General features: G+C 49.7%; 2 protein-coding genes across 2 annotated transcripts; one reads left to right on the top strand and one right to left on the bottom strand.

Moving 5' to 3' along the window:
• Positions 1-3,923: 3,923 nt before the first annotated feature.
• GLMP (glycosylated lysosomal membrane protein) lies at positions 3,924-6,853 on the top strand. The gene is made up of 6 exons (XM_020912481.2): positions 3,924-4,094; positions 4,544-4,801; positions 5,030-5,230; positions 5,355-5,573; positions 5,977-6,233; positions 6,348-6,853. Exons 1-6 carry the CDS (start codon positions 3,978-3,980, stop codon positions 6,511-6,513), a joined length of 1,218 nt encoding a protein of 405 aa, XP_020768140.2. The 5' UTR covers positions 3,924-3,977; the 3' UTR covers positions 6,514-6,853.
• A 264-nt stretch (positions 6,854-7,117) lies between these two features.
• On the bottom strand, positions 7,118-12,669 carry TMEM79 (transmembrane protein 79). The gene is made up of 4 exons (XM_070467127.1): positions 12,634-12,669; positions 11,529-12,282; positions 11,061-11,274; positions 7,118-8,105 (listed from the first exon to the last, which is right to left on the bottom strand). Exons 1-4 carry the CDS (start codon positions 12,667-12,669, stop codon positions 7,892-7,894), a joined length of 1,218 nt encoding a protein of 405 aa, XP_070323228.1. The 3' UTR covers positions 7,118-7,891.
• Positions 12,670-14,531: the final 1,862 nt, after the last annotated feature.

The following is a 14,531-nucleotide window of genomic DNA, read 5'->3' as shown; positions in this document are numbered from 1 at the left end:
CATCGTAGTCTAACCTATGGAAATCCCTCCTGGAATGTTAGATCAATCTCCATCCTTCATCAGAGCTTTCAGAGCCCCTTTGTGCTTTTCAAAGCCTAAATTTAAGTCATTAAAGTCCACCCAAGAAACTGTGTTGCCTGCATGAGCTCTAAAATGATTCCATGAATGCAGTTTTTGCTGCCACCTTGACTTTGTCATGATTCTCTGGCAAATTCCTGGATTGAACTATATTCTGCACCTGCCCCCTCATAAAGCAGTATTTTGGGGATCGGGGTCGGGTGGGGAGCCTTGAATCCTGTTAAACACTCTGTACTCGGCCAAGACACTAGCATATATCCTCACTTGTCCAGTCTAGTGGTGACACTTCAGAGGGTGTGACTACTTTTTTTCTCAAGGAAAGATTTTTAAATTTTATTGATGTATAGGTGATTTACAGTGTAAATTTCTGTTATACAGCAGAGCGACTTATATTGGTATATACTCTTTTTCATGTTCTTTTCTGGTTTATCACAGGATAGTGAATGTTCCCTGTGCGGTACAGCAGGACTTCGTTTATGCATTCTGCATATAATAGTGTGCATATTAGCAGTCCCAGACTCCCAGTCCTGTCCATCCTTAACAACCATAGTCTGTTCTGTATGTCTGTGAGTCTGTTTCTGTTTCACGAGTGTGTTCGTTTGTGTCATTTTGGGGTTTATTCTTTTACTTTTTTGGATGTGCAACACAGCATGCAGGTCCTTGCCTCTCTGGCCAGGGATGGTGCCCATACCGTCTGCGGTGGAAGCACAGATCCTTAACCACTGGGCCACACCGGGGAGGTCCCTTTGTAGGCATTTCTTCCCCCTCTATAGACTTCTTAAGGATGGCCATTTTGACTGGTGTGACATGGCCATGGTGACTGGTGTATATATAGATATAAACTCATAGTTTATAATTTTTATTGGAGTATAGTTGATTTAATCTAGTTTTGATTTGCATTTCTTTAACAGTGTGATGAGCATCTTTTCATCTGCCTATTGGCCATTTGTATGTTTTCTTTGGAGACATGTCTCTGTTTAGGTATTCTGCTCATGTTTCAGTTGGGTTGTTTTGCTTGCAGTGGAGTTGTATGACCTGTTTGTATACTTTGGAAATTAATCCCTTGTCAGTCACATCATTTGCAAATATCTTCCAGTACGTAGGTGGTCTTTTAGTTTTGTTTCTGGTTTCCTTTGCTGTATAGAAGCTTGTAAGTTTGATTAGGTCCCATTTGTTTATTTTTGCTTTTATTTCTGTTGTCTTGGGAGACTACCCTAAGAAGTCATCAGTATGATTTGTGTCAGAGAATGTTTTGCCTATGTTCTCTTTTAGGAGTTTTATGATGTCTTAAAATTGTCTGTGTCACCTCCCTAGTGGTTCAGATGGTAAAGAGTCTGCCTGCAACGCAAGACACCCAAGTTTGATCCCTGGGTTGGGAAGATCCCATGGAGAAGGAAATGGCAACCCGCTCCAGTATTTTTGCTTGGAAAATCCCATGGACAGAGGAGCCTGGGGGGCTACAGTCCTTGGGGTCACAGAGTCAGACAGGACTGAGCGATTTTCACATACATACGTTTGCCTGTAAGCCAGTTGGTTTGTGACAGCTGGTAAAGAATCTGCCCGCCATGCGGGAGACCTGGGTTCAGTCCCTGGGTTGGGAAGATCCCCTAGAGAAGGGAAAGTCTACCCACTCCAGGATTCTGGCCTGGAGAATTCCATGGACTGTATTGTATAGTCCATGGGCTTGCAGAGTCAGGCCCAACTGAAGTGACTTTCACTTTGTGTATGGTATGAGGTGTGTTCTGCCTTTGATTTACATGAGACTGTCCAGCTTTTCCAACACAACTTGCTGAAGATGCTTTTCTTCATTCTATATTCTTGCCTCCCTTGTCAAAGATGAGTTGTTGATAGGTGTTTGTGTTTATTTCTGGACTGTTTTGTTCCATTGATTCATATGTCTGTGCCGGTATCAAGCTGTGTTGGTTACTGTAGCTTTGCAGTAGTGTCTGATGTCTGGAAGGGTTATGCCTTCTGGTTTGTTCTTTTCCGTAAGGATTGCTTTGGCAGTTCTGGGTCTTTTATGGTTCCATATAAATTTTAGAGTTCTAGTTCCTGTGAAAAATGTCATGGGTAATTTGTTAAGGATCACATTAAATCTGTTGATTGCTTTGGGTAGCATAGCCAGAAAAAAATGAAAATTTTTAAAGAAACTTGAGTTTATCCTAGACTAGCCATCAGAGGGAAAAAAATGAAAACGGATCCTTTCTTTGTTTCTTATGGCAAAATTAGTTCCCGGCAACTGAAAGATTTAAATATAAGAGCACTAGGAAAAAACATGAGATTTAAAAATACACACATCAGGATTTCCCTGATAGTCCAGTGGTTAATAATCTGCCTGCCAATGCAGGGGACATGAGTTCGATTCCCTGTCTGGGAACATTCCACATGCCTCGGGGCAACCAAGCCTGAGCACCACAACTACTGAAGCCCACACACAGCCAAAAGTAAATTTTTTAAATATATACTTACATATCAGGGGAATTCCCTGGCACTCCATGGGACTCCATGCTTTCACTGCCAAAGGTACAGGTTCCATCATGGGTCAGGGAACTTAAGCTCTTGCAAGCTGTGCTGTGTGGCAATGAATGAATGAATGATAGGGACTCAGAAAAATAGGCAAAGGGTATAAATAGCTCCAGGGAAGCAAAAATAAATGACTAATAAAACATGGAGAAGTGTTTGATTTTATTCATCGGGAAATGCAAATTGGTAAGCACTTGCTAGAGTGTGGGGGAAATGGGCCCTTAAAACATGGTGTCAAAAAAAAAAAAAAACCATGGTGTCATCAATTCATGAACTTCACAGAAGGCAACTTGAGGCAATTCTGCTCCTGAGTATTTGGTTACAAATGTATATGAAATGCTGTTCATACAGGGATATTCTTTTCAGTGTTTTTTGCCTGTAGCAAAACGTTTGATAATATCAAGGTTCTGGCTAAGTATATCCATGGAACATCCCCCCTGCAATGAAAGACTGGAGAGATACAGAATAGTCCTCAATATATAAGTGAAAAAAATTTCTAGACAGTGGATTCCATGGTATCTTATTACACATATTACACATATATGTATATAGTATTATATATGCATGTATATATGCAGTCCAGTGGTTAAGACTGCTTCCACTGCAGGGCATGGATTCAATCCCTAGTTGGGAAACAGATCCCACATACCATGTGAGGTGGCTAAAAATAATACAGAAACATGAGCACGCATAGAATATTTTAGGAAGGACACATAAGAAACTGGTAATAATGGTTGTCTCAAGGAAGGACCCAGGTTGCTGATATCCTCTGGTACTTTATAAATACTGTACCGTATGCATTTTTCCTTAGCTAAAATGACTAGGGTTAAGAAACAAAAACCAGAAGTGCATTCATTCAGCCAGGCATGAGCTGAATTATGTACTCAATTCTATGACAATTATGTATCACTTTTATGTCTTGTTTTCTGAGAGTTTCTTTTCTCCACAGTAAAATTGTGAGCTCTCTTCCGAGACCAAAACCCGCATAGCTGGGGGCTCAATAATTATTGATAATTGAGAAAAAGAACCCTCTGAGATGTGCTATTCCCCCACCGAATTCTTTCAAATTCTCTGTGCCTTCCCTGCCACAGTCATTCTGTACATTCCATTTGAATGTTTGAATCCAGATATCATGCCCCCTTGTAGGTAGGAGAGGTTGGCAGTGTATTTGCAAATCAAGTCGGAGATGGCTCGCTTGCCAGCCTCAGTTGGAGATGACAAACTCCTAACCTTTCTGATTCTATTCTTAATTCAAAAACGGAAGGGAAGCGTTCTCTTTAAGAACTGTTGTGGCGGCCCCGCCCTTTTAAGAGATCAGCTGAATCTGTGAGTCACATGACTTCAGCGTCTCTTCCGTCCTCTGAAGTTGGGACCACATGAGCAGCTATGAAAAGCCTAGACGGGGTTGGGGGTACTGTGCCCCCAGCCCCGTGCTCCTTCTGAGTCTCCTGACGGCAGCTCCACTTGGCCTGCTGGGGGAGGAGACCCGCCAGGTGAGGGGCTAGAGCGATAGGTGTTTCAGCATATGCTGCCTTGAAGGGTGGTTGGAATGTAGGACAACCGAAGGGTGGGGATGAAAGGTGCTTGCATTGAGGAGTCCGGGTAGCCATGGGTCACGGCACAGGATTATGGAGTAGGATGGATGTGGTAGAATCTGGATGCTGACTTAGCCCTGTGTGATCCAGGTCCAAGCAAGTGTTGGATATTTTTCTTCCTCAGCCATGTGCCCTGACCTCTCCACCATGGTTAGGGCAGTTTTGGCTCTACCCACCTCTCCTCCCCCCATGTCTGCCCTTTACAGTGAGGTCCTTTTAGCTCCCACAAGCATTCCTCTTGCACTCTTTCCCCATAATTTTGCAAGCCCCCTCTCATCCCCAGACATCTTTGTCCTCTGTCTCTCCCTGACCCTGTTCTCTTGACCGTCCTCCACTCCTTGTTCCAGGTGTCTCTGAAGGTCATCTCTAACTGGCCGGACTTTTCCCAGAACCTGCTTCATATTCAGGCAGTGGGTACCAACTCCACGCTGCACTACGTGTGGAGCAGCCTGGGTCCCCCAGCAGTGTTGTTGGTGGCCACCAACACCCCCAACAGCACCCTGAGTGTCAACTGGAGCCTCCTGCTCTCCTCTGATCCTGACGGGGGCCTGATGGTGCTCCCCAAGAAGAGCATCCAATTTTCTTCTGCCCTTGTCTTTACCAGGGTGAGGAGGTTGGGGGAGATCCAAGGGGAAGAGTGCAGAGAAGAGGGTTCTTTCTAGTCAGAGGGAGAAATTGAAGACTGGGAGTAGGTGAGGTACAGTCATGTGTGAGAGCCTGGGGTGGGGCCAGTGATGGTGTGGTGCGGGATGGAGTGCGGGATGGTGATTCAGGAGAAAGCTGGACTCGGGCAAATCCTGTCCCTCCCCACCCCTCCCCACCTCCCCTCACAGCTATTTGAGTTTGACAGCACCAACATGTCTGATGCGGCCTCAAGGCCTCCAGGAAAATCATATCCCCCGTACTCCTTGGCCAATTTCTCCTGGAACAACATCACTGACTCACTGGATCCTACCACCCTCAGCGCCACGTTTCGAGGCCACCCTGTTCACGACCCCACTGGGGCTTTTGCCAATGGCAGCCTGGCCTTCAAGGTAAGAATATAGGGAATTTGAACTCAAAAGGCTGGTTTATGAGCGTGGGAATTAATGATAGGGGTCGCCTTCCAACATAGGCATCCACCTGCCTCCCACCTCTCCCGTGCCTGTTCCATCGTAGGTCCAGGCCTTCTCCACATCTGGCCGACCAGCGCAACCCCCTCGCCTCCTGCACTCAGCGGACACCTGCCAGCTAGAGGTGGCCCTGGCTGGGGTCTCTCCCCGGGGAAACCGCTCCCTGTTTGGGCTGGAGATTGCCACCTTGGGCCCAGGCCCTGGCTGCCCCTCAATGCAGGAGCAGCACTCCATCGATGATGAGTATGCCCCTGCTGTCTTCCAGGTGAGGCTTCCAGCAGAAAAGCAGACAGGTTGGGGTGTGAAGGGGGACTCTATCAGGACCTCAGAATCATTCAACAATTTACAATTTATCAACACTTCATTCAGTTCCTTTAAGTGCTGAACGCTACGCTAATGACTTTAGCTCAGAGGAAAGGCAGTACGGTGTGACTATTGCTCTGACTGGTGGGATGTGCAAGGGCCTGGGGTCCCAGAGTTGGGAGCTGGTGCAGGCTTGCTGAGTGTTGAGACTGGGAAAGGACTCAGTGTCATCCAGCTGTGAGTTCTAGAACCAGGCCTAGGATTCAGGACCACTCATGACAGAAGGAGGCTGTGAAAGGGCGGGGGAACAGAAGGGTCCAGCATCTTTTGTCCTCCTCAACCTATGTGTTTGCATTTCTCCTCAGTTGGACCAGCTGCTATGGAGCTCCCTCCCATCAGGCTTCATGCAGTGGCGACCAGTGGCTTTCTCCCAGAAGCAGGGCAGCCGGGAATCAGCCATGCCCTGCCAATCTTCCCCGCTTTACCCCACCTTGGCATACCTTCTCCCCCAGTCACCCATTGTCCGAGCCTTCTTTAAGACCCAGAACAACTTCTGTGCCTTCAATCTGACATTTGGGGCTTCCACAGGCCCTGGCTACTGGGACCAACACTACCTCAGCTGGTGAGAGTCAAGGCCTGAGCCATGGGTTTGGGAGGTTGAAGTGGAGGAAGGCTAGGCCTCTCAGCCTTCCCTCCTAAGCCTGACTCCCTCTCTTTCTCACTCTGCTTGCTCTAGGTCTATGCTCCTGGGTGTGGGCACCCCTCCAGTGGATGCCTTGTCCCCGCTAATCCTAGGCATCGTGGCAGTGGCCCTCGGTGCTCCAGCACTCATGCTGCTGGCAGGAGGCCTGTTTTTGCTGCTGGGCCACAAGCGGTACTCTGAATACCAGTCCATAAATTGAGGCCTGCTGTCTAGAGGAAAGGACATTACTGAACTTGCCTTGCTGGTCTGAAGGTTTGAGGGTCAGTATTCCCAGCCAGCTCCTCCTCTTTGCTGTCTTCCTTTTTGGTAGAACCTCAGATCAGCCTCAACTTCCTGGGGGACCCAGGTTGGGCTTCCTTCCAACTCTGAGGAGGGACCAGACACAGAATGATTGCTAGAGGGAGGGTCCCCTCCGTGTTGCCTCCCCGTTCCTCCACCATCCCATTTCCCTTGAATGAGACTCACAGGCCTAAATGAGAGAGGCCTTCTGACTGCTTGCTGCCCTGGAAGGCATGAAATATACTAGTTTTTTTTCCACAGGGCTTGTCTCTCAATATGGTGCGTTGTTGGGCAGGTTGGGACCTGGTTCCAGGGAATGAGAGGGCTGGAGGAGGGGCGTGGAAGGCAAGTTCTTTTTGAAGGCCCATTTCTTCATCAGGCCTAGTTCTCTCCCTTGCCATGGGACCAGGCTCCTGCCAGCCACTCTTCAATATGTGGATCTGGGAGGTTTCTGGTGCAGTCTGAATCAAACAAGGAAGGGACATTTGAGGTTGAGGGGCAAACCCGATGGAAGAGCCAAGAGAGACTGTGGTGTTAATCATTTATTATTACATACACATTCAGACGGGGTTAACATCAACCACCATGCCTTCCAACCACTCCCAGCCACCACGTGTGTGGGCATGCACGCACACACACACACACACACACACCTCTTAGGAAGCAGGTTTCCCTGTCTGCGCCTCTTCCCACAGGAGAGGTATGACTGGGCACTTTGGAGGTGCAAAGTTACAGGGACCTAAAGGGTTGGAAGACAGGAGTCAGCCACTCTGGGCTAGAGCAGCTGTAACGGACTTAGCTGAGGCTAAAGGGCCTACGAAGGCCAGTCATGGAGGATCCTGAACCCAGGTCCCCAGAAGGTTTTTCACCAAATAGGAAAGTCCTATTTGATCTGATGCCCAGCCTTTACCTAAGGCATAGGCATGTTTCCAGTCTCTTGGAAGCCCTCTGCTTAGACACCCAGCACAGAAACGGTCAGAGTTTTGGCTATGCTCTACCAGCTGCCTCTGGCCGGAGGCTGCAGAGTGGGGAGCAGAGTCCAGCCTTTGTGGGCCCTGTGGCAGTGGTCAGAGGCTGCTAAGGAAGGAACCATGCCTCTGCCCCTGCTCCCGTGTCCTCAGCATTCTTAAGGAACACAGCTGTCCACCTCTTTCCCTGAAAGACTGTTTAAGTCTCTCCCACATAATTGTCCCAGGCTCCTAAGGTGAAGGGGAGCACCCCAGGCTCTGATTGGATGGCACCCCTGTCGGGGCAGTAGGTGGGTTCATCCCGCCCAGGAACAGAGGGGGCTGGGCAGCTCAGCCCCGGGAGCGGGGCCTGTAGTCTGAGGCTGAGCGGGCATGGTCAGGGTAGTCCAGGCGGCTCTCAGAGGCAGTGAGCATGCGTTCAGGTTCCACCACGAACATGTAGTAGAAGTTCCACATCAGCATGGACAGCAGGGGCAGGAACGTCAGGCCGTAGCCAAAGCCTCGGAAGGAGCGGCCCACAGCGAAGGTCAGCCAGTATATGAGCCTGGGAGGCAAGCAAAGGTCGAGCTTTCCTTGAGGGAAGCGCATCAGCTAACAGGTTGATGATAGGGAGAGTGGAAAGTGAGGGAGGCAGGTGGGGGTTGGTTGGCACAACTGATACCTCTAAAAACAACCAGTGTTCATGCACTGACGTATGTGCCAGGCACGGTACTAATTACTTTAGGGGTACTGTTTAATTTAGACCTCACATCTCTATGAAGTGTGTATATTATTCACCTCCCTCTTTGTATACTTCTCAAATTTGAATTAAAAAGTTTTGAGTAGGCAACATACATTTACATGGTTCAAAATTCAAAGGCACCAGTGAGTAGAGTAAAATGTTTTCCAGATACTCTGTTCTCTTCCTTCCCCTCCTCACCTCGATTCTACTCCCACCCCAGACATCCAATGTTATGGTTTCTTGTACATCGTGAAGTTTTCTGTATATATAAGCAAGAAAATTTATGTTTTTCTCCCCTCTTTTTTTTTTTTTTTTTGAGGTTTGGGAGCATACTATTCCATGGGGTTGCAAAGAGTCGGACATGACTGAGCGACTGAACTGAACTGAGCATACTATAGAGACTGTTCTGCACATTGATTTTTTTCCCCCATTTAATGCATCTTGTAGGTTATGTCATTGTGTGTGTGTGCTCAGTTGCTCAGTTGTGTCCGACTCCTTGAGACTCCATGGGCTGTAGCCCACCAGGCTCCTCTGTCCATGGAACTTTCCAGGCAAGATTACTGGAGTGGGTTGCCATTTCCTACTCCAGGAGATCTTCCCAACCCAGGGATTGAACCCACATCTCCTGCATCTCCTGCATTGGTAGGTGGAGTCTTTACCACTGACCCACCTGAGAAGCGATTGTGTCGTATCAGCATATAAAGAGCTTCATTATTTTGCAGCTGCAGTACATTCCACTGTGTTTATTTCCCCTTTTGTAGATGGAGAAACTAAGATTCCAAAAGGTTAAGATGCATCCAGTGTCACATATTGGGGAAACAGTAAAACCATGATTTGAACCCATGCCTGTTCATCAGCCTCTCCTGCCATTTTAGAGGGGCTGAGGGAAAGAAGAAAGTAAGGAAGCCAGCTTCAAGAGAGCTTGAAGCCCAGAGGGGTGGATCAGGCACAACTAAATTTCCCCTTTTGGAAGATCCATTCAAAAATACACACCCCTCAGTGGAAGGAGGGCAGCAGTTTCCTCCTAACTTAACGAAGGGCCACCTATTACAAAATTGAGATGCCCCTGTATTTTCACCTGTGTAACAGAGGGAAGAGCACATGCTGCAGGTAACTTGCCCATAGGGAAGGACCCTGGATGGGAGGGAAGGACCCTGGATGGGAGGGAAGGACCCTGGATGGGAGGGAAGGACCCTGGATGGGAGGGAAGGACCCTGGATGGGAGGGAAGGGACTTGGGTTCCAGTCCTGCCTCTGCTGCTGCAGACCTATGCCACTCTTCTCCCCCAGCCTGCAGGTACTTCCTCTCATAGTCATTTTCTCTCGGTAAAATGGGTAAGATGGACCAGACAACCGCTGGTCTTTAGCTCCCTGATGATTCTTGCTGCTTAAACCGAATTAAACCAACTTCTTATCTGAGACCAGCATTCCCTGAGAAGGAGATTTGAGGTTGAGTTACATGAACAGGAACATACTTATCTTGGAAAACATCTACTGGAAGAACATGCAGGACTGTATGATGGTCAGGAGACTGGCAGGACAAATGACCATTAGACTACCCTTAGAAGTGACAGGAAGACAGATTTTAGCTTAATAGGAAAAATGCTTTAGCAGTTAAAGCCACCTGGAATCCTATATGGAAAATAACAGAACTTCCCTAGTGGTCCAGTGGTTTAAGGATCCGCCTGCCAGTGCAGGGGACACAGGTTCAATCCCTGCTCCAGGATGCTGAAGCATGGTTCTACATCCTGTGGGACAACACAGCCCCAGTGCCACAACCACTGACCCGTGCCCTGGAGCCTGCGAGCCCCAATTACTGAGCCCACACGCTGCAACTACTGAAGCTTGTGTGCTTTGAGCCTGTGCTGCAGCTAGAGAGTAGCCCCCACTTGCTACAATTAGAGAAAGCCCTTGATCAGAAACAAAGACCCAACACAGCCGTAAATAAATATGATAAAATCTCTTTAAAAAGAAAATAACAAAAGGAAATGTATTAGGGGAAAAAAATGGAAAGATCTGCATTTCGGAAAGACTTCAGAAATTCAAGGGTACCTTCTGGGTTAACATAGTTTACATGAAAACACCCCTAAGGATCTTCAAATTCTAAATGAAAGGGGAGTAATGAGGCTGCTGTGAGACCTATGTGCCCTCAATGTGGATGAACAGGACAATCCCTTGCCTAGCCCCCACCCACTCCCATTTGATAAGCAGAATTTCCTGCCTACAGGGAAAGAGACAGGCTAGTGAAGGGACCAGGACCATTTAGCAAAGTAAGCACTGGGAGAGCAGACTGTTGGGAGTCAGAATTGAGAGCTGTTGTCAAAGATCTGAATTGACTAGAGAATTCCAGAGGTTAGAGTCAGGGCAGAAGTTTTTAGCACAGTATAAAAGAGAACTTTCTAAAAATTAGGACTTTTGATAAATAAGACTGCCCCATAAAGAACAAAGCATTTGGTCACAGGGGATGTTCAACCAATGTTCAGCCAATGGCCACCTGACCAGAGTGTCATAGAGGAGTGGTTGCAATGGGTGGGAAGTTGGTCTAGGTGACACCCAAAAGCCCTTCCCTTCCTGTTCTAGGTTGATATATGTGTCTTATGAAAGACATGGGAGCTGCCAAGTGAGGTAAAGTGCAAGGCAGAAAGTGGACTCAACTTTCCAGGGTGCACATTTGGGCTGATTCAGAATCCACAATCCCCCTGGCTCTCCAGACATTCAGATGCCCAGGTCCCTTAAGCACCACCACCTCCTCTGTGCCCCACCCCCAGCCCCAACTCACCGGGAGATGGCAAAGAGACCAGTGAGTAGAGGGAGCAGTTTGAGGGTATCTTGAGGCAGGTAGGTGGAAAGCACGGCCAGGTTGAAGAAGTAGAGGATGAAGAGCTGGACCGACTGGGCCACATACCGCCGGTGGATCTCCACCTCCCGCCGTGGCTCCCCAAAGGGTCGAAGGGCAGAAAAGCACAACAGGCTCAGCCCGTACACCAGGATCCCTGGGTGGGGTTGGAGAGCACACAGGATCAGGTGAGGAAGCAGGTGGCAGAGTGCAGCATGAGCTTCGGCTCTGCACCCTGGGTGGGGCTGAGGTGGTCCTGAGTGGAGGTGAGCATACGGGGGACAGGGTGTGGGAGGCCCTGAGGGTCCAGGTCTAGTGATGGGAAACTTTGCTGCTCTCCAAGTCAGGCAGGCCCTGCCCTCCAGCCCCACTCTCAGACGCCCCCTCCCTTCCCGCAGGGCCAAGGCTCACCCAGTACAATGGGGAAGGTGGCGAAGACCCCACAGCGCAAGGTGTAGATGAGGCGGGAGCTCATGGTGGGCAGGCGTGGGGCATCGAAGGGCAGGAAGGCGTATGCCCCGTAAAGCAGGCAGGGGAAGAGGATGAGGGCGGCTCCCACCGAGGCCACGGCTCTCAGCACCTCTCGGCCCCCACAGCCCCCACAGCCCCCACAGGAGGGGCCAGGTGGCTTCACCACTGCTTCGGCCCACTTGCACTCCGGGGGCTCGGGGTGGGTGGCCCGGGAAGGCAGGAAGGTCCGGCGGTGCTCGCTCTCGCTGGCCTCACAGCACACGACGAGGTCCTCCTGGGGCCGCCGCTCAATGCACTGTAGGTCGATGGGCACGAAGGCCCGGGCTGCCTTCTCGGGCAGCAGGCTGGCTTCATCTTCGGGCAACTCCTCTAGTTTGGTGGGTGGCTCTGACTCAGGGGGCTCAGGCTCAATGTTCCTCCAGCCGGGGGGATCTGGGAACGGGGCACTGGGCTGGGGGCCAGTTCCCCAAGGCAAAGTGGCAGCCTCACTTACTGTGCTGTCTAGACCATCCTCGGTCCCCTCTCTGGCTGTGGGAGACTCAGCCGAAGACCCCACTCTAGAGGACTCAGCTCCAAGGGACTCAACCCCATCTTCCCCTTCCAGCTTCCGGCCATTGGGGACCAAGGCCTGGGGTGGGCTCTTCTCCAGGGCCTCAGGCCCCTTCACTTCCAGCAGGGCCAGGGTCTCAGGGTTCTGTCATCCTGGGACCCGACTTCTCACGTCTCACTTCTCACGTCTACCACAAAGTCATGTCACCCTGGAGGGAGCAGAGCGAAGTTCTGTCAGAAGCCGCCATCCTCTGGCCCTCAGGAGGGGTTGGTAGAACCACAACTCTCCAGGGCAGCTGGCCTCATGGACTTTAGCCCCTTCTGGGATCTTAGAGAGAACCTGATCTGGAGGAAAGTGTTCAAACAGTGGGAAGCAGGAGAGAAGTGTGCAGCTGAAATGGAGGCACCCTTTCGACATCAAATGCTATTCAGCAGGAGAGGGTGAGTCAGGGGGCACAGGCCTTGGCAGCTATGGCCTCAGCCAGCCTCCACCCACGCCTTCTACCCCCTCCACCAAAAACCCTGGGGTCATGGCCACCCTAATGCAGGAATAGGAGGAAAGGGAGATATTTAGAATTTTGCCAAGGGCTTTCTTCCTATGAAGGATCTTGTGAACAGAGACGCTGCCCCCTTTCCTCCACACCTCCCCTTCCCCTGCAGATCCCCAACTGGAACTTTCCTGGCAGCTGACACCCATGATTTGCCAACAGATCTGTCCCAAGGAGCTGGTAGTGGCAATGCACCCTGGTCTTTTGTCTCCAATCTGGATACGTGGTCAGTTTCCAAACTTCTCAGTAACCCACCCCCTACATCTCTGGAGGGCCCAGGTGGATCCATTCTGACCTCTGAGTCTAATGAAGGTTGTTTCCCATGCCTCCTCTCTGGTCTCTGTCCCCTCCCTGCTGTCCTCCATCTCACTGCTTCTGGATGGGGCTGATTTCCCTCTCGCCACCTCCCCAAGGACCTCCAACCCCCTACTTTGTGGACCCATGACACCCTCTTACTTTCCATCTGGAGAGAGGTAGAGGGTCCCCAGCGTCCGGGAAGGAGCTGCCCAGCTCTTCTGCTGGCTCTACAAGTATTCCTTTCGGTCTCCCTCCCTTTACCTGTGTCTCCAAACCTGTCTGACCAGAGCAGGTGGGGCCCAGTTTAAAGGGGAAGGCCCCGCCCTGCTGAATCTGCCGACAGAAAAAGCATTAAAGGAGGACGTCATGCTTTCTGAGCCTAGAGGTGTGTGTTCTGGGAACATGGGAAGTGTAGGAACTCCCAGCACAGGAAAGCAAAGGGGGAAGAGTGGGTTTCTGCATCAAAGGGCTCTGAGATAGATTGGGATACCCCCAAAGAAGTAGAATTACTACCCTTATTCACTCAGTATTTACTGGGCACCTATTAGGCACTATTCTAGGGACAGACACAGGAAAAACAAGATGACAGGCAAAGTCTCTGTGCTTAAAAAGCTGGCTCTATTGGGGTAACAGATAATCAAGAAGCCTAGTAACTAAACCAACATGACAATATCAATAGGGAGAAACCTCTTTGCCAAAGTGATATCTGAGCTGTGACCTGATGAGAAATCTGGAGAATGAGTGTTCCAGACAGAGGAACAGCAAGTGAAAGGCCAATGAGTGGGAAAGACAGGTTGTTTCAGGACAGAAAGGTCAGTCGATGTCTGGAAAGTAAATTTATGTTTCCACTACAGCGTGTACAGGGGTCCACTGAACACTTTAGGTTTAAGGTTAAGAAAGCAATAGGAATCCAAGGTGATCTTTCCCATGGAAAGACCAGGCGGGCAGAAACATAAGGCTGTTGCTTCTCATTCCTGTGTATCTTTTCCCCTGAAGTCATTTGAGCTTTATGGGGGGGGGGGGGGGCGGGGAGGGGCAGTATCTGGTTTGCTCATGCCTGGGTCTCCAGAACCCAGAACTGTGGCTGGAAGACTGTGGCAGGTGTTCAGTAAATGTTTGCTGGGCTGGTTGGAGATTAACAGAAAATGGAAATCTTTGGGTTGGGTGGGGGAACTGAAAGGCCCAGGTACAGAAGTCCTGAATTGGATGGCCTTTCTCTATGTCCTGCTTGACTCTCCAGGAAAATTTTCACCTACACGTTTTTTGTTTAATAGGGAAAAGGGGAGAATTAGAATCATTCTATCCAGTAATCTGAAAGAGGCTCGGCTCAAACGGATGGGCCAAATGACCACTGTCGGACAAAGCAAAGTCATGCTCCTAGCTGTGAGCCCATCTGTCCAGATCCAGCTTAGCTTCAGCACCCTCGCCGCAGAGTCCACTGCTTGTTGTCTGCCAGCTGTGTCAATAAAGTTTTTCGCAAGGGATCACCGAAGCCGGAGAGAGGCCAGGCTGCCCAGAGTTAGTTCTGGCAACTTCCCGGGAGGGAAAA

The sequence above is a fragment of the Odocoileus virginianus genome, chromosome 5 (assembly GCF_023699985.2).
Source record: "Odocoileus virginianus isolate 20LAN1187 ecotype Illinois chromosome 5, Ovbor_1.2, whole genome shotgun sequence".
Lineage (NCBI taxonomy): Eukaryota > Metazoa > Chordata > Mammalia > Artiodactyla > Cervidae > Odocoileus > Odocoileus virginianus.
The sequence above is the reverse complement of the archived record's forward strand: the minus strand, read 5'-3'. Positions and strand labels throughout refer to the sequence as shown.

What these genes read in the sequence shown, in the direction of transcription:
- GLMP (XM_020912481.2), top strand. Translation starts at nt 3,978, where the DNA reads ATGAGCAGCTATGAAAAGCCTAGACGGGGTTGGGGGTACTGTGCCCCC. An exon ending in TGGGGGAGGAGACCCGCCAG is followed by an intron (nt 4,095 to 4,543) that starts GTGAGGGGCTAG and finishes TCCTTGTTCCAG; the next exon opens with GTGTCTCTGAAGGTCATCTC. An exon ending in CTGCCCTTGTCTTTACCAGG is followed by an intron (nt 4,802 to 5,029) that starts GTGAGGAGGTTG and finishes CTCCCCTCACAG; the next exon opens with CTATTTGAGTTTGACAGCAC.
- TMEM79 (XM_070467127.1), bottom strand. Translation starts at nt 12,669, where the DNA reads ATGACCCCAGGGTTTTTGGTGGAGGGGGTAGAAGGC. An exon ending in TGGTGGAGGGGGTAGAAGGC is followed by an intron (nt 12,283 to 12,633) that starts GTGGGTGGAGGC and finishes CCAGGATGACAG; the next exon opens with AACCCTGAGACCCTGGCCCT. An exon ending in CACCTTCCCCATTGTACTGG is followed by an intron (nt 11,275 to 11,528) that starts GTGAGCCTTGGC and finishes AACCCCACCCAG; the next exon opens with GGATCCTGGTGTACGGGCTG.